General features: G+C 43.4%; 1 protein-coding gene across 1 annotated transcript; it reads right to left on the bottom strand.

The window, feature by feature from the left end:
* Nucleotides 1–5: 5 nt before the first annotated feature.
* Nucleotides 6–26,697, bottom strand: ROPN1 (rhophilin associated tail protein 1). Its single transcript, XM_045585196.1, has 7 exons — nucleotides 26,543–26,697; nucleotides 13,592–13,641; nucleotides 11,175–11,302; nucleotides 9,359–9,476; nucleotides 7,953–8,114; nucleotides 686–861; nucleotides 6–179 (listed from the first exon to the last, which is right to left on the bottom strand). The coding sequence occupies exons 2-7, from the start codon at nucleotides 13,601–13,603 to the stop codon at nucleotides 113–115; spliced, it is 663 nt and encodes a 220-aa protein (XP_045441152.1). The 5' UTR covers nucleotides 13,604–13,641; nucleotides 26,543–26,697; the 3' UTR covers nucleotides 6–112.
* Between the last annotated feature and the right edge of the window lie 72 nt (nucleotides 26,698–26,769).

Genomic DNA, 26,769 nt, shown 5'->3' with positions numbered 1-26,769 from the left:
TCATGTTGGCCTAATTGTTTATTAGTGTGTACCAGTTGTACAAGAAAATGGTCAGCGGATGGTGTGTGGGTTTCAGCTCTTCTGAAGCACAATCATCTCCAAAATTCTGCTTTTACTCCAGCCGAACCCTTGGGTTTTGAGTAAAGTCAATCACCTTGATTAAACCATCAGGACCAATTCTGTTTGGAAAGAAATATATATATATGATGTTAGTCCACTTGACAATTAATCTGAAGGAAGATTATATACATTTTCCAAATGAATTCTGCTGCAGCTCCCACTCTCATCACCCTCTTTTTCTCTCAACCTTTGACTGCCTGCCCCTCCTCCTCCACTCCTACCCATTGACACCTGAGTTGGCATCACTCAGAGGACGTGTAAGACACAGATGCCCGGGCCCTGCCTCCGAATCACCAATTGGGAGGTTCAGGATAGAGCCTGAGAAACTGCATTTCTAACAGGTTCTCGGGTGATGCTGTGCTACTGGTCTCGGCAACACTCTGTCACTGTCCTATACCGATCTTCCTTTTCCCTTGCCCCTTCTCTTCTAGATCCTTCCCTCTTGTTCTTCACAGTATGTCTCTGTTCCCAGATCAGTATATTACAGGAACATCAGTCTGCCTTGGCCTGCTAGATTTACAGTATTTTCCTGGTCGTCTTTCCCCTCCCACTGGTAAAAGCTTACACTTCCTGTTCAATGTAGTTGAGCATTCGGCTGACGTGCGATGCAGAGATCTCTCCGTCCACCTCAGCGATATACGTGTAGAGGAACTGGAAGGTGCTGAAAGGAATCCGGGCAGGCCCAGTGTCGTGGTCACATGATAAGACTTCACATGCTATCTGGAGAGTTTTGGAAATGGTCTACAAAGCCGTGAGATTAAATAAGGAGAGAGTCACTGTTCCCGAATAGATTCCTCAGATTGGTTTAGATACAGGAAGGAAAACAAACATTTGCTCTTATAAAATGAAGTGAGAATGATATAATATTCTGGCAAGTTTGAATTTTTTACACCCAAATGCTATTTAATTCACTCAAAAAATCTTGGTCAACTGGGTATCTTTATTTATTTATTTATTTATTTATTTATTTATTTATTTAGAGAGACATCAATGATGAGAGAGAATCATTGATTGGCAGCCTCCTGCATGCCCCTTATTGGGGATCAAGCCCGCAACCCCCGGCATGTGTCCTTCACCAGAATCAAACCCAGGACCCTTAAGTCTGCAGGTAAAGCCACACCAGCTGTGGCTTGCTTTGTCTTTAAATACACCTACCCTTTGGATACATTTCACAAGCAAGAGAGTTGTGAAATGATGGGATAAAGGAAAGACATGATTCAAAGAAAGGATTGCTTAGGTCTGAGTTAGCAAAGACAGGCCAGCATGTTTATCTTGGTGGTTTACTAAAACAGATGATGTGTAGATTCTCCTGACATACTCCCCACGGATCAGAGAAAAGTTAGTCCCAAGTGGTGAAACTGGGTGAAAGCAGCAGCAGCTCTATAACTTTCCAAGTGGCTGGCCAGCATTGTCCTTCACTTGCAGCTTCTGTTTGCTGTTCTGCTGCCTTCCTCTCCCTGAGTTATTATGAATGTCATGTTCCTTTAACTGTGGTGCGTGTTACCCAGGGATGTAAATCTGTATGTCAGGAGATATGTGAAGATGCTGAATAAAGCTGACCCATCTTCCTGGAGTGACAGCTTTACCTGATGCCAGGTAATTTAAACATTATTTGCATTAATTAATTATAATTGATCTATGATTACATTTTTTTTTAGATTTACAGACATGGCTATTAAATGAAACAAAATCTTCAACATATATGAATTTTAAAATGATAACACTGCATGATGTAAAATAAAATTTATGTTTGCAGCAAGCCACTAGCATTTATTCTTCCCTGACCTTGGGAGTCCTCTTCTAGAAATCGCTGTGAAGCACTGAGTGAGCCAGGCATCACCATGAAGGAGGGTGGGAGGCCAGGCATGCGGGAAGCTGGGTGAGAGGATGTCAGTGAGAATGAAGAGCATGCGTGTAGGGGAGGTCAGCATGATAATGGTTTTGGGTAGATTTGCAGGCATTTATGCACTGAACTTCATAATTTCCATCCATAGCTCATTCTCTCTGCCTCTCTTTTTTTTTAGAAAAAGGAAAAAAAACAACAAACCCTACTCCTGTGCCACTTTTGTCCTGTTGTTCTCTTCCTACAGTCTCATCCAATTTAAGGTGTTGTTATGAGATGAACTGTGTCTCCCTCATATGTTGAAACCCCAACTCATAATTGGAGCCAGGGCCTTTAAAGAGATAATTAAGTTAAAATGAAGTCATTAGAGTGGCCCTAATTATGCAGGCCTGGTGTCCATATAAGAATAGGAGAAAAGGAGAGAATAAAGAGGGAAGGAGGTAGAAAGGGAGGGAGAAGTGTACACGGGAACAACCATATGCAGAAAGAGTGAGACACTGGCCATTTACAAGCCTAATGAACTGGCCTCAGACACACCTTGATCTCAGATTTCCAGCCTACAGAACTGAGAGAAAATAAATTTCTGTTGTTTAAGCCACCCAGTCTGTGGTTCTTTGTTATGGCAGCCCTAGCAAACGAATATAGATGTTTTTCTACCCCAAAGTCTTTTATTGGGCATTCAAAGAACCTTCAAATCCTACTGCCCTCATGAAGTTTTAAAATATATTAAAAGATTTAATATATGGATGAATAGAGAAAGAACTCTCTGGACTGGAGCGTTTTGGTTAGCTTAAATAAATCTAAAGTCAATAGCAATCTGCATTCCAAGGCACAGATTGTTCTGGTCAGATGGGGTGGTGGATAGAGATAGCCTTTCAGCATCTTATGAGCCTGGTTTTCGAATTTAGAGGTGAAAGTCTCAGAAAGTGAGTTATTTGCTAACAAGATATGTCATTCCTTCCAGGAGTACAGTTTCACAACCTCCTCTTCTATATAATTGGTCTCAGTGGAACAGGAGGTGGAGAGGCTATTCTAGAAGGGGGTGCTGAAAAGGAAGAGGAGTACAGGTCTTCAGGTAGCATCTTGAGTCATGTGTGTAGACTCAGAGAGCTCACGACTGAAGTTCCTGCTGCCTAAAATCTCTGCCATTAGACTTTTCTATAAGGAGGAAACTGGATTTTCTAAGTGGCACAGACATCATGGCTGGCTGGTGAGTTGGCAAAAAAGGGAGGGATTTCTGGGCTTGCCTCTAAGGACATTTGGATTAAGTAGAATGCAAACCCTCCTTTAGCTGGCGACACCCTGACCACTCCCACACTTACGTTCCTAGCAATAGTCTAACATGAAACTAATGGGTATAACAGTATTGGTTCCTGGATTCACACAGTGCCCTTTACTTATGGACTAGACCTTCGGGCTGACCTCTGGATGTCCTTTGACGTAGAAACGATGAGGGGGCAAAGTCATCTACCTCAGGACCTCCCAGAATCGGAGAGGTACATTGCTCTCCAGAGTGAGGCCCGAGTGTGTCTCAGAGGAAGCAGGGAAGGGGGAATAGAGATACAAGAATCTTGTGGAACATCTAACCTAACGTCATCACTTGGCAGGGAGGTAGAAAGGTACAGTTCCCTTCATGGTTTCCCCTCCTCAATTTGGGAGGCAGCCATATCAAAGTCAACCTAGTAGCTGCACAGTGAGCTGAGCCGAGGGAGGGCTGGAATGTGGCTTTCCAGAGTCATTCTTGGTTACTGTGAGGGACGTGGATGAGGAGAGGACACAGGCATCTCACCAGGCGGTGAGGGGCTCTCAAGTAGGACCAGAAAAGTCAGGGAGCAGGTGAGGGCAATCCGGAAGAAACTCCAGGAGGCCGAGAGCACCAGCAAGAATGTAGATGAGCCAGGGCAGGGACTGCTGTGCTGTGAGAGGTGGGACCAAAGATTTACACTGCAGACAGCTAGCCACCACAAAGATGAGCATTTAGTTGCAGGCAGATCAGAGGTGCCAGAGGGGACCAAGGGTTGTGGGAAGCCTTTCAGCTGGGTGTTCTAAAGTCCTAGTTACCCCTTTCCTAATATACTCAACTGCTATCTTTTTAAAAAATATAGTCAATTGATTTAATACTTTTTTTCAATTATAGTTGGCATTCCATATTACATTAATTCAGGTGCACGGTATGGTGGTTAGACATTTGTATAACTTATGGAGAGATCCCCCTGATAAGTCTAGTACCCCTGACACCATACATAGTTATTACAATATTATTGACTATATTCCTTAAGCTGTGCTTTATTTACATCCCCAGGACTATTTAGTAACTGCCAATTCACTGTCATCTTAAAGAAAGAGCGGTGAGGAGAAGCCCGAGGGACTGGACAATTTACCTTAAAACTGTTTCAGTTATTGCATCAGATGAAAGTTCCAAATTGGATTGAATCTACTTATTTTTGGAGAAACCAAGATGGCGGCATAGGGTAGACACCCGAATGCAGCCTACCACAACAAATTTGAATTTAGAACTGAAAAACAGGGGAGGCATTGCCCTGAAGTGCCAGATGGCTGGCTAAGAGGAGGCTCTGCCATCTGGGAAGGAGAGAGAAGGCATGCTGAACCTCAGGAACTGTGAAGGTACGAAGAACTGTGTGCGCGAAAAGGCGCTGGCTTAATCCCGGTGCGGAGAGGAAGGGCTGGACCGAGATTGCTGCTGGCTTACTCCCTGCACGCAGAGAGGGCGGGCCGGGCTGAGTTCGCTACTGGCTTACTCCTGGCGCGGAGAGGGCGAACAGCTAACGCGGCTGGCTTTCTTGTCCGAGAGAAACAGAATCACCCTATTGCTCTGATAAACGGCCCCAGACAGGGAGAGGCCAGATTGTTAGGCAGTGGGCAGAGATCTCTTGGAGGTGTGTGAAGCCAGAGGCCATTACTGCGGGACTTGGGGAGGAGCCGAAGGGAAAACAAAGTTTGTCTGCACCAACCCGAGACTGCGCCCTACCTGTGGCTGAGCGCAGAAGCTCTCCCAGAGGCTGGCTTTCTCTAAGGAGGGACTTGCAGGAATCCAAAGCTTGTCTGCGCCTTTACCAAAGAGGTGCGCGCGCGCGCCTGCAACCAATCTTCCAAAACTCTCCACGAACAGGACTTTTCTAAGGCGAGACTGACAGGGAACCAAAGATTGTCTGCGCCACCCCGAGACCCCGCCCTATTCAAGCAGAGTACGGAAACCCTCCTAGCTGAGACACTGCTGATCCTCACAGCCAATTGGCTTGGAGATCAATGCTTCCCAGTGATACCAACAATAAGCAAGGCTTAACAACAAGACTGCACACACAGCCCACAAAGGGCTACACCAAGACTGTCCACTGCAGGTAACTGGGAAGGCTGTGCTACTGGGCTCTACCAGAACACCTAGCACACAAAGCTATTCCATCAAATCAGGGAAACAACTAAAATGCAGACAAGAAGAAGGACACAAAGGAAGGAGATGGAGGAAAAGAAAAGATTGGACATTGAGTTCAAAACTACAGTTATAAGGTTATTCAACAATATCCTAAAAAAGGCCAGTAAAATAAATGAGACCTATGAGGATATGAAAAGGGAGCAACTAGAAATAATAAGGGATCAACAAGAAATGAAGAAAACATTGTCTGAAATAAAAAATATTATACAAAGTCCTAAAAACAGACTGGAAGATCGCAAGAATCAAGACAAAGATTTAGAACACAAAGAGCCAGAGGACACTCCTCTGCAGAAGGGAGAAGATAAGAGAATCCAGAAAGTTGAAGATAGTGTAAGAAACCTCTGGGACAATTTCAAGTGAACCAACATCAGAATTATGGGGATTCCAGAAGAGAGAGAGCAAGATACCGAAAGAGTACTAGAAGAAATAGTGACAGAAAACTTCCCCCACCTGGGGAAAGAAATAGACTTACAAGTCCAGGAAGTCCGCAGAACCCCAAACAAAAGGAATCCAAGGAGGACCACACCAAGACATATCATAATTAAAATTCCAAGAGCAAAAGACAAAGAGAGAATATTAAAAGCAGCAAGAGAAAAGCAGGTAGTGACCTATAAAGGAGCACCCATAAGATTGTCAGCTGATTTCTCAACAGAAACCATGCAGGCCAGACGGGAATGGCAAGAAATATTCAAGGTGATGAATAACAAGAACCTACAGCCAAAAATAATCTACCCAGCAAAGCTATCACTCAGAATCAAAGGACAGATAAAGAGCTTCACAAATAAAAAAAAAGCTAAAAGAGTTCATCACTGCCAAACCAGAATTATATGAATTGCTGAAGGAGGTTACTGTATTTAGGAAGAGGAAGAAGATAAAGATAAAAATTATGATCAACAAATACGTAGCTATCAACAAGTGAATCTAAAAACCAAGGGAATTTAAAAATCTGATGAACAATGTTAACTGGTGAATATAATAGAATCAGAGGTATGGAAGGGGAGTGGACTGATGATTCTCAGGGAAAAGGGGAGTGGGGGTGCGGGAAGAGACTGAACAAAAACTGTGCACCTATGGATGAGGACAATGGGGGTTGGGGAAAGGACAGAGGGTGGGGTGGGAACCTGGTGAAGGGGAGCAATTGAGGCGGGGGGAAGAGGATCACATTTGTAATAATCTGAACAATAAAGATTTATTTAAAAAAAAGAATCTACTTATTTTCTTACTTCACCCTTTGTGGGTGGTGTAGATCAGGAAAGTTGGAATTGCCTACAGATAAACTAAAATAATTCTCCCCACCCCCTGAACATCTCTGAATGTGCTATGAATAAATTTGTGGCCCTGTGAGACTTTGATAAAAGTGACATTTTTAAATTTTCTCCTCTGTGATTTCCCCCAGTCCTGGGGGCTGTTTCCACAGAAGTGTGATGGTGCTGAGTGGCAGCTCACCTACCCAGCTCACCTGCCCCTGCTGCGTTCCTCCGGTCTCTGGAGGAGAACACTTATTCACTATACAGTGTTGCCATAAAGAGCAACGAAGACAAACCACAAATGGCCTCTCCTCTCCTCCTCTCCAAGAAATGGTTAGGAGGAAAGTTGCGGGGAAATCCATAGGGAAAGGTGGACTACAATATTTCTGGTACTTTTCCCCAGAAACAAAAGGGTCAAATATATATTTCAAGCATATTGGAGAAGAAAGAGTAAAATCGTGCTTAGATACACTGGATGATTCAAACTACCTTTTTATACCATTGGTTTTGGCAGAGGCAATACTTTTCTCATTAACTTTTAAACTTGTATGTATTTCAGGGATTTTTAAAAACCATGTTTCTGATTAATCTTCATTTAAGTTATAACAGTGTTTAACAAGAGTGAGTCACATATAAGAGGATACCTAAAGCTTTTAAGTATATATATATATATATATATATATATATATATGAACTAGTTGCAGTATCTTCTTTTTTAAAACAGGAAAATGATTTTTCCAATTGTAAACCAAGTTAAATTTGGAGAAGGCATACATTTGTATGAGCATATTGCATCCATGATAATATCATGACTATAAGTATAGACACAGCCTCATTTTTCCTTTCCTGCTCTCTTATCTCTGTTTTTTTAAATCCAATGATGCTTATCAAATAGTTTTATATAAAGTTGCACCTCCTTTTAACAGTCTCTCGTGTATATCTTCTAGGTGACTGGAACCCAAGTGTAAGCAAACCTGATTCCATAGCGGGGTCTTGGTTATCTCTAGGAATATGAATGAAGTGGGTAAAGTGGTAATGGAAATAAATCCAAGTGCAAGGATGGAAATGCATAAATAATCTAAAAGCCATATTTTAGTCAACCTCTCCCCTTTTCCTCCTAAGTCCTGCTTCTGGCTGATGAGCCAGGAAGTGACTCGTTGGGACAGGCGAGGGGGTGGACAGGAGAGGGGGCATGCTTATCGCTAGACTGTGTGTACAGAGGTATCATCGCCCGTTCAGGCCCAAAGAGAGGCTTTCCCTTAAGTACAAAAGAGCATGAAAGCTAACTTACAACACCAAGAGAGCTGCAAGCCAGGGCTAAAAACTTCAGCCACTCAATCTCCTCCGTGAAGCGGCCCACGTTCATCACACTGTTGAACAGCTCTGTGGGGAGACTCAGCACCTTCCACATTTGGGCCAGCTCTTCGACACTGACAATCAGTCTGCCGCCAACCTGGTGGTGGAAGACAGGGAAGGAGGGACAGGGTGAGAGCACGCCCCGAGAAACACCCAACCAGCAAAGGCTCTGTGTCCTCCCAGCACCTAGTAAAGGACGGGGTGTCAGGGCGTGAAAGGGACTCTGATTGGCAGTTATCCTTGCAAGGGTAGATAAATATTCAGCCAATGAAGAGCATGCTGCGGCAAATTTAATCATTTTAACTTCAGATGTCAGAATTGTGAGAATAATGCACATTTACATTATACTTTAACTTTTTTCTGATGCTTTTATTATCTGCTATTTCACTCCTACGTTGTCCCTAGAAGGCAGATAGGGCAGCCTGAAATGAAACCAAGGGGCAGAAGACTGTTTGAGACCCAGATTCGTGGTGAAACTAGAACTAGGTGGTAAGTCTCTTGCTGCCAGACTTCATTCAATTCTTTGCACTAGACTTCGCATGCACCCCTCACCTTTCCTAGGAAGAACATTGGGGTGCTGTGTAGATATTTCGTGTAGCTGGGCCCCAGGTCCCCCAGATCTTTGCCATGCCCACTGCACAGGGCACTGGGTGGTTAAGAGGGAAAAGGAACAAATGGCCAGTGTTGGCCAACAGTGCGATAAGGCTCCAGACGCCCCAGTGAAGTGTCACTATGCCTTCGCAGGCCCTCTGATTCTAGTGAAATGCTAAGCTAAGTCAGTCCGGAGTCACCCCGAACGGCTCCGTCTTGGGTCCTAAAGCAGGGTCTAGGGAGCTAAACCAGACAGCTCCCAGGGTAACGCGGCAGAGAGGAGAGACAGTGCTCTCCTGAAAGTTAGTCTTTGGCTGCACCTGAGAGATCTGGCAACTACAGTATGCTCCTCCCTTCCCCCCCACCAACCTGCGATGGTCCTCATTTTGTGATCCTGATCAGCAAGGGAGACACTGTCGGGGGTGGGGGTGGGGGTGGGGGTGGGTGGGTGGGGGTGGACCTGCACTTTCTGGAGAGAAGGGATTAGCATTGCGTGGAGCTCCTGGACATCCCACCAGCTCCAGGGAAATCTGGGATGACCCCACTGACAACTCAGCTTACTGCCCATTTCAACATCATTCCTATTTCCCTCAGGGAAAGTTCCTTTCAGTGCATGGTTTAGTGAACTTTATTTAGGATGCTGCCGAGTGGCCAGCTGACTTGGCAGGTGGACAATGGGCTTCTATCCGGACCCGCCCAGCCTCTACATTGCCCCCACCCTTCCGCTGGATGCTGCAGCGTGACCCTTACCCTCGCGTGCAGGATCTTCAACAGCTCAGGTGTAAGCTCTGCCCAGTTAGACGAAGGGAATGGCTCAGCCCGCTCCCTCATTGAAGGAATCTCTCCGCGGCACATCGCCCCAAAATAACTGCAAGGAAAATGTGTTTTCAATGACAGCACATATGCAGGAAACTCTTGCTTGTGGTGAATTAGAGGTGTATTTTGTAGAGTTCTATGCTCTAAAATGCTGCAGATTTGTAAGTCACGTAAAACCACGTGCTAGGAGCTTTCCAGTGTCTGAACAGTGTGCGCTTATAGGCCCCGCCCTCCTTTTTCATTGCAGGGAACTACAGACTGACTCCACTCGGAGAGCTAAAAAGTTTATAGCACACAGCACAGTACGGGAGCAAGCAGGCTATAACAGCGGAGTGTTTTCTTACATAAATGTCAGGGACAATACCAAGGAATGTCATTTTTCTTGCCATAAAACAGCGGCACATGAATCATAAAATGAGATTCTAAACTGTTGTATAGTATAAAACAAAGCCTGCCTGTGATGCCTAAGAGAAGTTAGTTTTCTGACACGTAGAGGTCATACGTAACATGTAGAATGGAGAACTAAACGAGCCTCATTTCTAGCAAAACAACCACATTTCTGTCTCTCTTTATGAGCCCCACTGGCTTATTTTCCTCCCGTTTGTAAAAGCGTCATGGTGGCCCAGCCCCAGAGCCTGAGTGCACTGGCTCAGCGCCTCTCGAAGGCCCCTCTTAGATTCGATTGTGTGCGCCTTCTCAAGGTGTCCACAGCTCTTTCCCACCACCTGCTCAGTTCACCTACTCACCTCCTCCCTCCCGCAACCCACCAGCTCCACTCGACAGCTACTAGGAGGCCCGGGCACAGTAAAAATAGCAGGGAAATGGTCTGGGAGGTCTGGTTAGCTCCCAACTCCTGCCTCAAGTCCCAGTTCCCCAGTTTCAAGGAGGCACTTGGTCTAAAAAGCAACTTCAAAGCTGAGAGGGTTTCTGTGTTAAGCTGTTTCAGTCCGGGCCAGCAGCCATGGCTGTGTAAGCCCCTTCCGTTGAGCAGCCTCTGGGGCACCTGCCTGACAGAGGGCACCTGCGTTTGAGGCACATTTTCAGCCAGGCCAGCTGCTCTCCAGCCCTTATCGCTATTTTACCTAAGGTCTCTAGAATGTACTGTGTACTGCATGGGTAAGTCAGGTCAAAGAAACACGAAAGAAAATTACATTTTCCCCAATGGCAAAATGCAAAAGGTCACTGGTTGGGGCGAGAGTTTTAGCAGCAACGAGGAAGCTGTCTCATGAAAGGAGTGGACCAGCTTGGACTAGTCCCAGGCTACCCACCGCATGGGCTGATGGCAGCCCCACCCTCGGTGCACTGCTGCCACCTAGCGGCGAGGCTCGGAAACGAGGCCCTGGTTTACAGCTGGTTAGGCAGGCCAAGCTCCCAGATGCTGAATTTTTCTTTTCCCTGGCATAGGAGCTGGGGTGCAGGGTCTTGGTAGTGTGCGCGTATGCTGATGTGAGGTGATAATCTAACACGTTGATTGCCCCAGCACACTTTGCCTATTCCCCTAGCTTCCTGTTGTTCAGTCTGGTTCACTTAAGGGCATTCCATCTTCAGACCCAGTATGATGGGTTTATGTATGGAGTTTAAAGCACCAAAGCAATGTAAGGGCTGAACATCAAACAGATCATGCTAACCAACTCCCAGGCTGCAGCCACGACAACCTCCTCACAATTTTCCTGGTCCCGCCCTCCTCCACCCCCCTCTCCACCTCCAGTGGGAATGGGTGGGCGGCTGAAGGTGAGAGAGGAGCACATACTCCGCTGCCCATTGGATGAGGTCCGCTGGCTGGGTCCGAATTGCGGCTTTGGTAAATTGCTTCAGCAATTCCGGCAGTTCCGGGGGAATGCATATTTGCTTGTCGGTCTGAGGCATTGATTGGTTGACCTATTGGCAGACAAAAATATATAAATAAAATGGTAATCTCTGAGTCACAAAATGACAGGAATCCTGAACAGGAGGGCACCCAGTCTATTGGACACCCTCAATACTGGGGAGTTCACCACCCACAAGACATATATTCTATAGTGACACAACTCTGAGACTGGAACGTGGTTTACTAACCCTTCTATTTGTTGTTGTAAGTAATCCTATCCTTTAACATAAAAAGACACACAGAATACTTAGTCATTGAAAAAGTAGAAATCGCTGAAACCGGTTTGGCTCAGTGGATAGAGCATTGGCCTGCAGCCTGTGGACTGAAAGCTCTCAGGTTCGATTCCAGTCAAGGGCATGTACCTTGGTTGCGGGCACATCCCCAGTAGGGGGTGTGCAAGAGGCAGCTGATCGATGATTCTCTCTCATTGATGTTCCTAACTCTCTATTCCTCTCTCTTCCTCTCTGTAAAAATTCAATAAAATATATTTAAAAAAAATAAAAAGTAGAGATCAACAAGGAGTAAACAAAATGATGTCACCCCAAAATATTGGATATCTCCTTCCAGAATTTTTTCAATGTAAAAAGTATATATTTGTATAAATAAAAATGGGGTCATGCAAAACAACTTATTTACTCCACAGCATTTCATGAACATCTTTCATATCATGCAACTCTTATTGGCCAAGTAAGAGTGTAGCAAAATTTACTGTGTAAATCCTTTGTTATTTGACATTAAGTTATTTCTAAATAAAAATAATCACCAAGCAGGCATTTGATGAACATCTCTCTTTACATGTGTGTACTTATCTATTCTAATTGTTTAAAAAAAAAAAGGAGATAGGTACATTTCACTCAAAAAGTTCCAAGATGAATTGAAACAAAATATGAAAATCCATACATAGTATAAAGCTCTATGCACAAACAACAGTTTAAAAGATTTTGTTTGCTTTTTAGTAGAGAAAGAATCTAGGTAGTCTGAAAAGCCCCTCCTCAAAAAACACCTAGATGTTAGGCAAGTCCCAGCAAACTGTACCTTTCAAATTACCTTGTTATGATGCAGGACAGCAGGAGAAATTAAGTGCCAAGGGAATAAAGCAGAAATCAGAATGACAAACGACAAAACGAAGGGCAAGTGTAGATGCCAGAAACTAGAAGCTTTCACACAAACACCAAATAAGTTGGAAATGGACCAGGTTTGGGGCCTCCATAATGTAAACAGCTGAACTGAAGGACTCTCCTATCATGAATCCCTTCCCCGGCCTGAGACCCTCCAAGGTTCACACGCCCTTAGTGTGAAAGAATGGGATTGATTACTGGCAGGGGAAGTGACATGGAAATATGTTTCCATTGCTGCTTCTTATTGCTTCTTATTCCTAGTAGCCACAAACTAGGTCTAAGTTTTAAATTTATTCCATCCACCAGCCTGGCTGGAGAATACCAAGGCAAAAAAAATGTAAGTGGTCTCAGGTTGGTGGTACTCCATTCTATTTTACTTTATGTTCTTTTATTTGGAGGAAGCAGAATATAAAGATATTTTAGACTTTGTAAAAAGTTAAGTATGCAAGTATGCACAGTAAAATTTCAAGGGTAATAACTAAAAATGTAATATTATCACCAAACTAATAAAGAAGAGATAGGAATTAAAAACACCAACAGCAAAACAACTTGATAATAGAAAAGAAGAAAGGAGAAAAGCATAGAAAAAAAGGGATAAATAACGTGACAGAAAAGAATCCATATATTAGTATATCAGTAATTATGATAAAAAGAAACAGTGATAAATGTCCCACTTAAAATACAGAAATTATCAGAGTAGATTTTTTAAAAAAAATCCTCACCCAAATATATTTTCCCATTGATTTTCAGAGAGAATGAAAGAGAGAGGGAAAGACAGAGAGAAATATCGATGTGAGAGAAACACATTGACTAGTTGCCTACTGCATGCACATGGACCAGGGGAGGAGCCTGCAATCAAGGTACGTGCCCTTGACGAGCATCGAACCTGGGACCCTTCTGTCCCCAGGCTGGTACTCTAACACTGAGCCAAAGTGGCCAGGGCTAGCAGAGTGGATTTTTTAAATAACTTTAACTATAGACACATATGACATGACTTAAGGACACAGGAAGACCGAAGGTAAAAGAAAATATGATTAAATAGGCAAATAATAACCAAAAGAAAGTTGATGTAGTCATGTTAATACCAGACAAAAGAAACTTTAAGGCAAAGTGCATTATTAGGAATAAAGAGGGCCACTGCAGAGTGGTGAAAGCTTCATTGATTGGAAAGATAGCAGAGACCTCCATGAGCATGCTGCAGACGTCACCGTGGGTCAATCTCGTGATGCTGGCTGGAAAGGCGATACATTGTTTAGTGTTACATACTTATGTCATATTCCTATATAATAAAAGCCCAGCGACCCAAATGGCAGAATGACCAGAGATCACAATGACCATGGACCCTCGCCCCTGCTGGCCCTGCTCCCTAGCAGGCACCCTTACCCTGATGGGGGGTGGGTATGGCCCGCATGCAAACTGCCTGCAGCTCAGCCCCCCAGGAGGGACCCCCACCCCCTGGCCCAGGCCAGCTCCACCCCTCAACGGGAGCCCCACCCTGATCCGGGACCCCCCTCAGGGCAGGCCGGCCAGCCCCGACCTGTGCGCCGGGCCTCTATAGAAATATGAAACGCTGCCCCACCACCACTCCAACCCAACCTGCCAAAGGCTCCTGAAACCATGAAATAGATCACTGATTCAGGCTAGCAGTTCAAAGTGTAAAGCCTTATTCACACGTGAGGAATTCGCACCTCTCTCCTCCTCCTTGGACTCCGCGTCTCAGAGGAGGCCTGCACGGTACGGACCTGCAAATGAAAGCTCAGAAAAGTCAGTCTATTGGTGTGCTATGGTGCATCCAGGCAGGCACAAATTGATCACCAACTCTGTTCCTTCCTCATCCAGCAGCTTCAGTTCCAGACTGGCACTCCCTGAGGCTGGATACAAGGAAAGCACCTTCTCAGATCTTCACAGAGACGCAGAGACGGGAATGCTCAGGAGGCCAAGATAATAAAAACCTAAGGACTCAAAAGCTGGGGCCCATGTCGCCAGGGCCCGCTCAGCCCCAGCTGGCCAGCAAAGCCCCTTTGCTGGGGCAAGATCGCAGGGGGCAGGCCGAGGGGTGGGGGAGGCCGGCCAGAGGCCTCCTGTGGCTGTTTGCACACATGTAATTAGCTCTAATTACCCAGGGCTTTCGGTTCGTGGAGGACTCTGGGCCTGGCCCCACGGAGCCCGCTGCTCAGCCAAATGAGCCTCTCACCTTTCAGCAGCCCTCCTTTGCTCCTCCCCGCCCTCCACGCCCCCTCCCCCCCAATTCCCTCCTGCCCCCGCAAAGGATTGGAGCACATCTACATATATAAAAGAGTAATGTGCAAATTGAACAACCAGAATGACCACTTGACCAGTTGCTATGAGGCGCACTGACCACCTCCCAGTCCTTCCCCCAGGTCTGCAGACTCTGAACCCCCTATGGCAAATGGGGAACTGGGGAGAGTGGCAGCAGGGGGCTGGGCCGGCTGCTGGCAGCTGGGGAAGATGGCCCTGGTCCCAGGCCAGGCCTAGGGCCCGTACCTGTGCACGAGTTTCGTGTGCCAGGCCTCTAGTATTATAATAAAGAACAAGTAATAAACCCAGATTCAGAATGGCTGTTATCCTGTGTCTGGGAAGAAAGGAATGTCATCAGGAAGATGAAATAGGGGTCCTGACACTATTATCGATGTTCTATATTTTAAGCTCAATGGTGGCTGCCTCGATGTTCATTTCATTATTTTTATGCCTATATTTACATTATGCATTGGATTTTGTATTGTGGAATATTTAATAACTTAAAAAGCTACTAATACAAGTTGATTGTCTGCATATACTGTGGAACCTTGCTTCTCAAACTTAATTCATTCCTGAAGGCTGTTCAAGAAATAATTTGTTTGAAAACCTTATTTTCTCCCAACTAAGAAGGTATATATGTCTTCATCATCATTATCATCATCATCATCATCACTCCTAATAAAACATAATTAATTTTGTTCACTTTTAAAGTTGTACCTTGATTTATATTTGTTTTTATTCTTGGCTTTTAATATAAAATATCCAAAATCTGATTCTTAATGGATTTCATAATTATATTGAAATAATGTTTCCTTCTAAAAACAAAAAATAATGGAAAATAATTTAATTGGTTTAATAAAGGGGACTTAGGCCTTTAATAGCTTATGGAAAACATTTTTCAAAATGTTTTAACTATACTTGAGTATAAATAATATTAAAATTTTTGGAAAAGCTAGCATTTCAATTATTAAATTCAATTATAATATTTCCAAAGTTCTCCCTTATAAATGCTTACTTTTTCAAAAATTTAATGAGTTAAAAAAGCTTAAGGAAATGAATCTTATTTCTTTGAATATTGATTTGTTGTAGTAAAAAAGGTCTATGTTTCCTTAAGTACTTTAATATGGTATTCATTTTTCCCACCATAGAGTATAATTTAAATCTAAATATTAATAATTTTTTAAATATTGAATTATTGTTGAATACTTTTTAGAGATTCACAAGACATATACAGAAGTTAAAAAATAAAGTCACTTATTAGGTAATATAGCGAAGATTATTTCAAATTTGGATTTGTTTGCCTTGATAATTTTTTTGTCTGACTAAATATCTTTTTTTTTTTTGTTTAAATGTATTTTATTTATTTTTTACAAGGAGGAAGGGAGAAGGATAGAGAGCTAGAAACATCGACGAGAGAGAGACATCAACCAGCTGCCACCTGCACTCCCCCCACGCAGCCAATGTACATGCCCTTGACAGGAATTGAACCTGGGACCCTTCAGTCCACAGACCGACGCTCTATCCACTGAGCCAAATCGGTTTCAGCTAAATATCTTATTTTCATCGAAAGGGCATCAGATGAAAAAAAAAAAAAAAATGGTCCCAGGTAAATTATGCCAGAGGCTTAATAGAAAATGTCTGTGTTTTACAGAGCCTCTTATGACAGTAATTATGACAGGTTTTGGCATCAGCACCCTTTTATATTCTTCAGTTATTGAGGACCTTAAAGAACTTTTGTTAATGTGAGTTACATCTATCAATATTTATCATTTTAGAAATTTAAAAGTATTTCTTTAAAATAAAATCTTTTACTTGTTTGCATAAATAATATAATTTTATGAAAAATGCAATAGTGTCCAGAAACAAAATTCCTTAATGAGAACTGAGACATTGTTTTACATTTTCACTAATTTTTTAATGTCTGGCTTAATAGAAGGCAACTAGATGCTTATATTTGTTTTTCATTCAATCTGATATGATATCACACATCATGTAGCTTTTGGCAAACTCCATTGTACATTCTTAAGCAAAAAGAGAGTGAAAAAGACATATAATGTCTTAGCATTGTTACAAAAATAGTTTTAACTTCATAGACTCTTGCCTACCCAAAGTCTCAAGGATCCTCAGAGTCCCTGAAACTGCACTTTGAAAACCACTGTTTTGCGAACTGTTTACAACAGTATATACAACTACAACAAGAGTTTACGTCAGATTGGGTCTGGCTTCAAGAAGCTAACTGAAAGGTCACATAATTAAGAACCAAAGCCAAAATGACTCTTACAATTATAGATTCACCATTTACCAACCTGCCTGGGAAATTAGCACGTTTGGGACTAAGTGAAGTAAAGGAACTGTAAGTGCCATTCTGGATGATGCTATTGGAAGATGCATTGATGACGCTCTCTACACGACTAATTAATCGCAGCGTTTCCTTGCAGAGGAGTGGACCGGCAGATGTCAGTAACAGCGTACAGGTTAACAGCCCTAGTTGGAATCCTTAGAAAGGAATGCTTGGAAGAATGTGTTTTGCCAAAACTAGTTTTGCTAATAATACCATTTTGCCAAAAATTACCAAAATAAACTACTCAGGATGAAGTATTTGGAACACTTTATGTATTTTAAAACAAATACAATTTTCTGGATTAATACAATGGTTTCTGTGCCGAAGGCAAAGCTGTGATGGCAGGAAGGTGGGAAGGTTTTTACTAGTATTTGTTCTTCATGTTCTAAACACCTAGGAGGCAAGCAAGGCATTGTTTGGCTGGCACAGAGTTCTAGTCTCTATGTTCGCCTGTAGATGTGAGTTCCACATCAGAGGGTGTGACTAATAAAATCCAGGCTGCTATGGTTCTGTCAATCTGTTTTCAGCTTTATGTGAAGAAACAGTCTGATGTTTCCCACCAAAGTGCTACCAAAATAAAAGGTGTTCTGAAGGTGGGGAGCTAAAAGTAAAATTGTGTAAAAAAAAAAAAAAAAAAAAAAAAAAGGCAGTGATCCTTCTTGCAGAGTTGGTGAAGAGAATTTATTGTTTTCAGAAAATTGGCTCACTTGAAATTTTAGAGCACAGGACTGAATTTAATCAAAATTACAAGGAATGTGTGAAAATATAATAAAGTATGCCAACAATGCTCATGAATTCAAAGGAATGTGAGGTTAGAATTACTTCAGTGGGGAGCTGAACTGATATTCTAACTTCAAGACTAAAGAAGTCTAATAGCAAAACATCTATTAAGTGTCACATTATTTGGAAATACATGATAGGAAAAAGTTTAAGCACACTAGAAATCCATTCACATTATCACAAGAATTTCAATGAAAGGAGAAATCACATTATCCAAATTCTGGTTAATAGTGATAAAGGAGTTTCTGCCAATTGGAGAAAAATCAATAAATACCCTTCTCTCATTTGCAGAGATCCATCCGTGAGGCCACCTTTCTCATAGCATTAAAATGTTTGCTTTTCAGCTTTATGTGAAGGAACTGCATATAGTCATCTCAACATAAAACAGTATAAAGCAAACTCATGATAAGAAAGCAAGCTTGATTTCTCCTTTAAAAAATTTGAGGTGGAGGGGGAAAGATTGATTTAAACCTAATGTTTAATATCCTCACTTTTACTATATATTTTATTTTTTATTATAATCCTATATAATAAAAGGCTAATATGCAAATAGACTGAATGGCGGAACAACCAGAACAACCAAACAACCAAACAACCGGTCACTATGATGTTTGATGAGCACCAAGCGGTGTGTGTGGAACATGGCAGGTGTTGGCCATGGTGGGATGGTGGAGCAGGTGAGTGGGGCACCAGACCAAGGCAGGGTGCCGGACACTGCCATGGGGCGAGCCTCTGGTGGTTACTGAAAATTATTTGCTTCCATGCATCGTGGTCCCACCTGGTGCTTGCACCTGTTGCCAGTGCTAGGCCCACTTGCACCCATTGCTGGTGCCTGGCGCCAGCCCCGATCATTTGGTACCATCAGTGGGTGCAAGGGTGGCTGCTGGCCCCAGTTGCCTCTCAGGGCTTCTCCACCGCCCCCTGCTCCTGAGGGGAGATCGGGGCCGACAGCTGCCTCTTGCTCCCACTGCCAGCACTGGCCTCACTCACACCCACAGCCAGCACCAGAGCTGCCTCTCGCACCCACTGCTGGTGTCCAGTGCCAGTCCTGATCGCTGGGCACCATCAGTGGGTGCGAGCAGCAGCTGCCGGCCCTGATTGTCACTGAGGGCACTCCACCTCCCCCTGCTCCTGAGAGGTGATCCAGACTGCAGCCACCTCGAACCCACTGCCGGCACTGGCCCCAATCACTTGGTGATGCCGGGACCTGGGCTGCTGGCAGACAGAGGACCGGAGGCTGGGTGAGGGTGCAAAGGATGGGCCGAGACCTGCCCCTGTGCTTACTGCAGCCTTGAGGCCCACAGTTCCTTTCAAGGTTCACAAATTCGTGCACTGGATCCTTAGTTATATAATAAATATATATATGTTGACTTTCTTTGTAAGCACCATATGTACCACTAATACCCTATAGTTTACTCTAGTGTGCTTTACAAACATTTTCTCTGTGCGCCATGACATGAAAAAGTTAGGGGCTATTTTGAGGAGAATCCAAGATGGCTGCTCGGGTAGGCACCTAGCTGCAGCCGCACACAACAATTTCAATAAAATACAACTAAAATATAAAATGGACATTACCCAGAACTACAGGAAAGTCGACTGACTGGAAATTATACAGCAAGAAGCAAGGAGAAAACTAGAAGGAAGAGCGGAGGAGCTGTAAGAGCCCAAGGTACGGAGACACGCTTTGCGCGCGGAGAGGACAGAGCCGGAGAGGAGGGAGGCCGAGTGCCTGGCTGGCGTTCCCGAGCAGGAAGGAGATAAAAGCTCCGACTGTGCTGGACCCAGCTCCAACTGCTCTGAATCCCAGTTCTAGGCCAGACCCTGGGGACCCAGGCTCATCCAGAGGGAGCTGGGCTGTAAGGCGGAACCCCAGGGGAGCGGCGAAAGGAGGTCACGGAGGCACGCACATTGCGTGCAGAGAAGGGATGGCCGGCTGTGCCGCGGGATTGCCCTGGCGGGAAGGAGACAGGGGCTCCAGACTGCTCTGAACGCCACCTCCAACTCCAGTTCCAACTGAACTGAACCCCAGTTTCAGGCCCATTAGGGGAGAGACTAGACTGTTTGGTAGCAGGTGATCAAGGGCACCTTTCTCTCAGAGGCGCTTGCAGCGATTACTGAAGGACCCTGAGACCCAGGAACCGCATAGGGCGAGGCTGACGGAAGCCAAAGCTGTAGGCTCCACCCTGAAACCCCGCCCCATCAGGAAAGCTGCCTGCGAAAATGCCTAAACCAAACAGATCACAAACGAAAGAAATGGAGGACAAAAAGCGACTGGATATAGAGTTCAAAACCACACTTATAAGGTTTTTCAAGAGTTTCCTAGAAAAGGCCGATAAAATAAATGAGACCTATGAGGATATGAAAAGGGATCAACAAGAAATAAAGAATACATTGTCTGAAATAAAAAATATTATACAGTGTCCTAAAAACAGAAGATCACAAGAATCAAGTCAAAGATTTGGAACATAAAAAACCAGAAGACACTCCTCTGCAGAAGCTAGAAGGCAAGAGAATCCAGAAAATTGAAGATAATGTAAGAAACCTCTGGGACAACTTCAAACGATCCAACATCAGAATTATGGGGGTCCCAGAAGAAAAGAGAGAGCAAGATATCGAAAACATACTGAAAGAAATAGTGACAGAAAACTTCCCCCACCTAGTGAAAGAATTAGACTTACAAGACCAGGAAGCACACAGAACTCCAAATAAAAGGAATCCAAAGAGGACCACACCAAGACAAATCATAATTAAGATTCCAAGAGCAAAAGACAAAGAGAGAATATTAAAAGAAGCAAGAGCAAAGAAGGTAGTTACCTATAAAGGAGCACCTATACGATTGTCAGCTGATTTCTCAACAGAAACAATGCAGGCCAGACGGGAATGGCAAGAAATATTCAAGGTGATGAATAGTAAGAACCTACAGCCAAAGATAATCTATCCAGCAAAGCTATCATTCAGATTTGAAGGTCAGATAAAGAGCTTCACTAATAAAAAAAAGCTAAAGGAATTCATCACAGCCAAACCAGAATTATATGAATTGCTGAAGGGGGTTCTTTCAGAAGAGAAAGTAAATAAAGATAAAAATTATGAACAACAAATACGTAACTATCAACAAGTGAATCTAAAAACCAAGAAAATTAAAAAAAAATCTGAGGAACAATATTAACTGTTGAATATAATAGAATCAGAGGTATGGAAGGGGAGTGAACTGATGATTCTTGGGGAAAAAGGGAGAGGGGGATGTGGGAAGAGACTGAACATAAACTGTGCACCTATGGATGAAGACAATGGGGAGTGGGGAAAGAGCAGAGGGTGGGGTGGGAAGGGGAGGGGGAAGGAACATTTGTAATAATATGAACAATAAAAATTTATTTAAGAAAAAAAAAAGTTAGGGGCTATTTTGCTGGTATAGTGCAGTGCCAAGTACTTCTGTTGAAAAATAGTTTTGCTTCAACCTTTTAAGATTATGTGTTATAGAAGAGATTCTTGTGGTTATTGAAATCAATTTCCAGTAAAATCTGAGATTTACATAATTTAAAAGGAATATTAATTAGAAAGTGAACTATAAAGAAACTTGTTAAGTAAACAATTAACTTCTAATTTAAATTACTCAACTAAGATATTGATTAGAAGCCAGGAAGAAAGTTTGAGACAAATTAGCAAAGCAGATGAACTTCTTCTTGATTACAGGGAAATTGTGATTGCAGAGTTCATAGAATGTCACACAGGCCAAAGGCACCTGGTACTTCCTAAAGGAGACGGAAGCCAAGAGCAAGAAGTAAGAACATCTAGCTAAGATAGAAATAGCAGGGAGCTAACCACTAACTCTCTTACTGAGGCAGCATGATAAAGGAATGTAACGGTATTAGTTTATAATAGGAAAGTAGGATCTGGGATTGCCTCAGGAGAATTGATGCTGCTTGCTGGGGTTGGTGGTGGTGGTGGTGTAGGGTGTCTTTAAAATTTCTGATACCTATAAAACACCAAAGCATAAACAAATTTTAAGATGGTCATATGATTCTAAGATTGAGATAAACTGAGTGAGTTTGAAAGAATCAGAAAAGCAGGCTTATATCAAGTGAGGCTTCACTTAAATGGCAATCATATTTGGATGCAGGTTATTCTTTAGACCTCATTCTATTTTTAATTTGTAAAACAATAACATAATAGTAATATTTACAGTGTCATCTAGTGTAACAAACTCCAACCTTACATCACCTCTACTCTCCAGCTCTTCCACTCCTGCTTTTGTAGTGATCTCTGCCATTCCCCAACAACACTATTCTATTTCTTTCAATTTTATTTTTATTTTTAATCCTCACCTGAGGATATATTTTTATTGATTTAAGAGAGGAAGAAAGAGAGAGAGAAACATCGATGTTAAGGGACTTAATTTGGCTTACAATAGTTCAATATCTTCAATTTACAAATGAGGGAACTGAGGTACAGATAAATGAGGTGTTTGGCGCAAGCTAACAGATTATGTTAGAGCAGAATCAAGAACTCAAGTCTACTTCATTGCTCTTTCCACACTATGACATACTGCCCCTCTCTGAATAAAGCAATAACACATTTTCATTTCTTATCAGCATGATGCTCTGGCTTTCAAGCTCTCCATACTTTGTCTTATTCATATTATCTTGCCTCTCCAAGTTTATTTCACAGAAGTCTGGATCTTTTTTCTATCCTCAGCCAATCCAGGATCCAGCAAACCCAGCATTTGGATGCCAACAACAAAACTGCTAAGAGCAGCCCTACCTGACCTTGTTCCTTTTTTTTTTTTTTTTAAATAGAGCTTTTGGCTGTTATTAGCAAATTTCCCAGAATTTATTGTATATCATGCTAGTACCATCTCTTGGAAGTTATGAGTTCCACATTTATTATTTAACAAGTGAACCTCTTTTGATTTATCTTAACTTAGGCATGCTTGTATTTCAATGATTTCCTCATATTCACATCATGGTCCACAAGTCCCAAGCTACCATTTACAGTCTGCCATGTTTACTGTGTTCCCTACAGCTGTGTAGCATGTCCTCTGATTTGGAAATCTGATTTGATATACAAGTCTGGGGTCACCTTAACCTTGTCTTTCCTAAGTATATGAGAGTCTTCATTTTTTCAGAGTAAAGTGTCAGAATACTCCCACATCATTTTCACCTATCTACTTGTCCTTCCTACTTCTGATTTCATTATAACATGTCCAGGGACTCAAAGGATAAAAGGGCTCTGAGGGGTGGGAGGAATGCACCATAGTTTTCAGTATAAGATCAGGGCTATGTTTTTGTCCTATTTCTGTTGCCATTCCTGATGATGCTCAACATTGACTTGTCTTATCCCAATAGACCTCATAGGGAGGATTAGGCTCTAGTTGAGAAGCACTCTTGACTATAAGGCAGGATTCTGACTCGTCATATGATCCTGGGCAAATATTAATCTAACAAAACTCATGTGTGAAGAATAGTACTGAATACTGGGATATAGAAACACACGAGTCACACACCCTGCCCTCAGAGAGCTCATAGGCTAGTGGAAGAGCCTAATATGAACATCAATGATTAAAACAGGGTATGATAAATGTCAATAAGTCTGCACTAGATATTGGTGACTAGAAACTTCTAGATGAGGAGTTTAACCCTTCTGAAGGTAGGAGAAGGAGGTTGGAAAATACTTCCCAAAGGGTTATGATATTTGAACAGAGACATGAGGAAACCTGGTTTGTCCATTGCTTTATTCTATCTCCCAGAACTACTTTATAGTACAGAGAAGCTACTTAATAAACATCTGCCCACTGATGAGAGCAAGGAGGGAGTTCTTTGTGGCTATGACTACTGGTACAGTACTTAGACAATGGTGTGCAGGTATGAGAGAACATAGTGAATTCAGGGAACTATGAGTAAATGTGGTGGGCTAGAGGGGACAAAGGGAGAGTGGTTGGGCCTAAGGCTGAATATACACTGAGTGGCCAGATTATTATGGTCTCTGAATGCGTAATAATTTGGCCACTCAGTGTATATCCTATATAATAAAAGGCTAATATGCAAATTGTTCCCTTCGACCAGCAGGCAGGCAGGCCAAGCGCCTATGTCCCCTACCTCTGGCCAGGTTGGCTGGACCACACCCATGCACGAATTCATGCACCAAGCCTCTAATATATATACATACATACTGAGTGGCCAGATTATTATGCGTTCAGAGAGCATATAATAATATGGCCACTCAGTATATAGCCCAAGATCAGAATATAAAATATTCCCTGGTAATGCTTTTGAACTTTATATTAAATGCAATAGGGTGTGACTAGAGAATTTAAGCACTAGTCATACAATCAGATTTTGGTGTTATCTTGATGCTCCAAATCCACCCTGCATTGCCTCCTCAGCAAAAACAGAACTAAACCCTTAAAATATTTCTCATTTTGTCAGTGGCCATACTGTACAGCTTCCTCAGGAGAGGGTGCTGGAGGGATCCGGAGGAGGAAGGGGTTTCTCTGTGGGTGCCACAGATGTATCTTTTTGCTAGGTGCGGGAGTGTGCAGCTTCTCCTGTGCTGGGATCCCATAGTGCCTGATTCTCCAGCATCTACAGTATGTGACCTAGTCAATGCCTGACAGCAGTTCCTAGCTTCCCCTGGCATTTCCCTCTCTGGGGAAGCTTCGCAGCAGAGTGCAGCCAGTGAGTCTGTCACTTTTCATGAATGGCTTCTCTGGCGTCCCAGACAGATTTTTGTCTCCCTGGCATCTCAGCAATTTCTCTACCATCCAGTGAGATGTGGGCACACCCTCTGCAACAAGTTCTTAGGAGGCTCTTTCTCTGAGTAATCCATCTCGAGGATTGTGGTTGCTTCTTGTATCTCTGCTTTAAATCTCTTTATGTCTTGCCAATCTTCCATTACTCCAATCCCATTATAGTTAAAAAATTTTTTATATTACCCTCTGTTTGTTAGACTTGTATTATTTATTCCTCTTCATTGGACTCTGAAATATGAGTTGATTGACAGCTGTGTAGATGGGCTAAAGGGAGTGGACTGAAGGATAATATGGCAGCACTTTTGGCAACCACTCTTGAGCATCATTGCCTTGAAAAGCAGTTACAGTGGGAAGGGATAGGAGAGACAGGAGCTACAGGATTTGGTAATCACTGAGGGAGGAGGAGGAGGAGAGAGAATAATTTAGGGTGACTCCCCACTTTTCAATCGTGGGTGACTGGGTAGATCACATGTGTCAAACACAAGGCCCGCGGGCCAAATCCGTCCCGCCAGGCCTTGCAATGTGGCCCGCACCGCGCTGTCATCACTGCACTCCGCTGCATTTCCATCACAATGACAGTTTATGACTGTTCAGTAAACCATTCGGCCCGCGATTTAGGCTGGATTTTAGATTTTGGCCCCTACTCTGATTGAGTTCGACACCCCTAGGGTAGATGGTGGATCACAGCAGAAATGGAGAGGACTGAAGGAGGGACAGGTCCAATTGTTTCATGCTCCATATACTCGAATTAGAGTCATAGGCTCTTTAGGCTGGAGAGGCCACAAAGCCCAACCTTTATGCCTCTGAGTAATATGGATCATTTCTTCACATCGGATAAAGGAAGTGGAGAAAGGCTCATTTCACCTTACTGTTCCACGATTGTGATATTTTTGTAACATTTTTTCCCATTCTTAAAGCTGTCCGTATGGCAGGCCCTCCTCAATGATCCATTCTAGTCCCCTTACCCCCAGCTCTTTAAAATTAAACAGATTTCCCTTTTTAAAAAACTCATATGCTTCCCAATGTGGAATTGTGGCCAACACATACTTTCTCAGTGCTGAAGGAAATAGGTCTTATCCTATATGGAATAGGGATGGTTCTGGAATCTCTCATTTTGTTTTATTGGTGTGGACTGAACAGGGCTTCGGTTATATAAATGAGGTCTCCAGTTACATGAATGAGAGGATCCAGACACCACAACCCCCAGAGGTAAGTTTCTATGAACAGCTCTTGGACCCCAAGATCAGGCAACTGTGGGTACTTGTCTGAGTTTGGAATGGGAGGTGGTGAGTTTTGTACATACAGATACATGGTTACCTTTGCTTGGGATGCACTCCCCACCTTTCCACCCATTCTTCAGATCTCAGCTCAGCTCTCTCTGAGCTGTTAGTTTCATTATATTTTCTCAGAGCACCACTTTACCCAACTCTCACTGCCAGCACTTAGCTCTAATTTTACACTATTTGCATGATCATTTGATTAACACCTGTCTCTCCCGATGGACTGTAAACTCGAGGGCAGGAACGATCAGTTTCTGTTCACTGTAGAATTCCCACTACCTAGCCTGGTGACTGGGATACTCAGTGCTCGAGAAATATTAGGAAAATGGATCAATGATAGCCAATTATAAAGTGCTAGTCAGACTCGTTGGTCCTCATGACAACCACTCCCTAGGTATTCTTATATCCATGTTACAGAAGAAAAATAAGAGGTTTGGTTAGTCAGTAGGGTTGGGGGCTCTGGTCTCAGAATATGTTGTGTTCCCAAATCACTATCCTCTGTGTAAGAAATCATAAAATGGTAGTTCTAGGTATAAAAACATAGCTATAGGATAGACAGAGGGCAAGAATCACCCATGGTCATATTCTCTTAAAGATCATAGTCCCTTCCTCTTGCTCTGTAGACAGAATTCAGGTGGGCTCATGGGCAGGACTCTTCCCTCAGACCCAGGCAGCCATCGGGAGCTGGTCCCGGCCCTCTCCCTCCACCTCCCCTTCGGGGCTGGTACCTGAGGTTCGCTCCCAAACAAGCTGACGGGCACCAGGCTGGGAGTGTGGGGAGTGTCAGGGCCTGGCGCCCTTGGAGAGGGAAAGCAGCAGAACTTGGGTGGGTTAAGGCCGTACTGGGCCTCGGCTCGGAGAGAAAGGAGAGGTGGAGCAAGACGGGGCTTTGTTAGCGCGCAGCCTTCGCCTGGCAACCCTGACGCCGGTTACGCTGCCGTGGCAACAGCGGCGG

Source organism: Pipistrellus kuhlii, unplaced genomic scaffold (assembly GCF_014108245.1).
Source record: "Pipistrellus kuhlii isolate mPipKuh1 unplaced genomic scaffold, mPipKuh1.p scaffold_m20_p_2, whole genome shotgun sequence".
Lineage (NCBI taxonomy): Eukaryota > Metazoa > Chordata > Mammalia > Chiroptera > Vespertilionidae > Pipistrellus > Pipistrellus kuhlii.
Note: the sequence above shows the minus strand (reverse complement) of the source record. Positions and strands in the feature narration are given on the sequence as shown.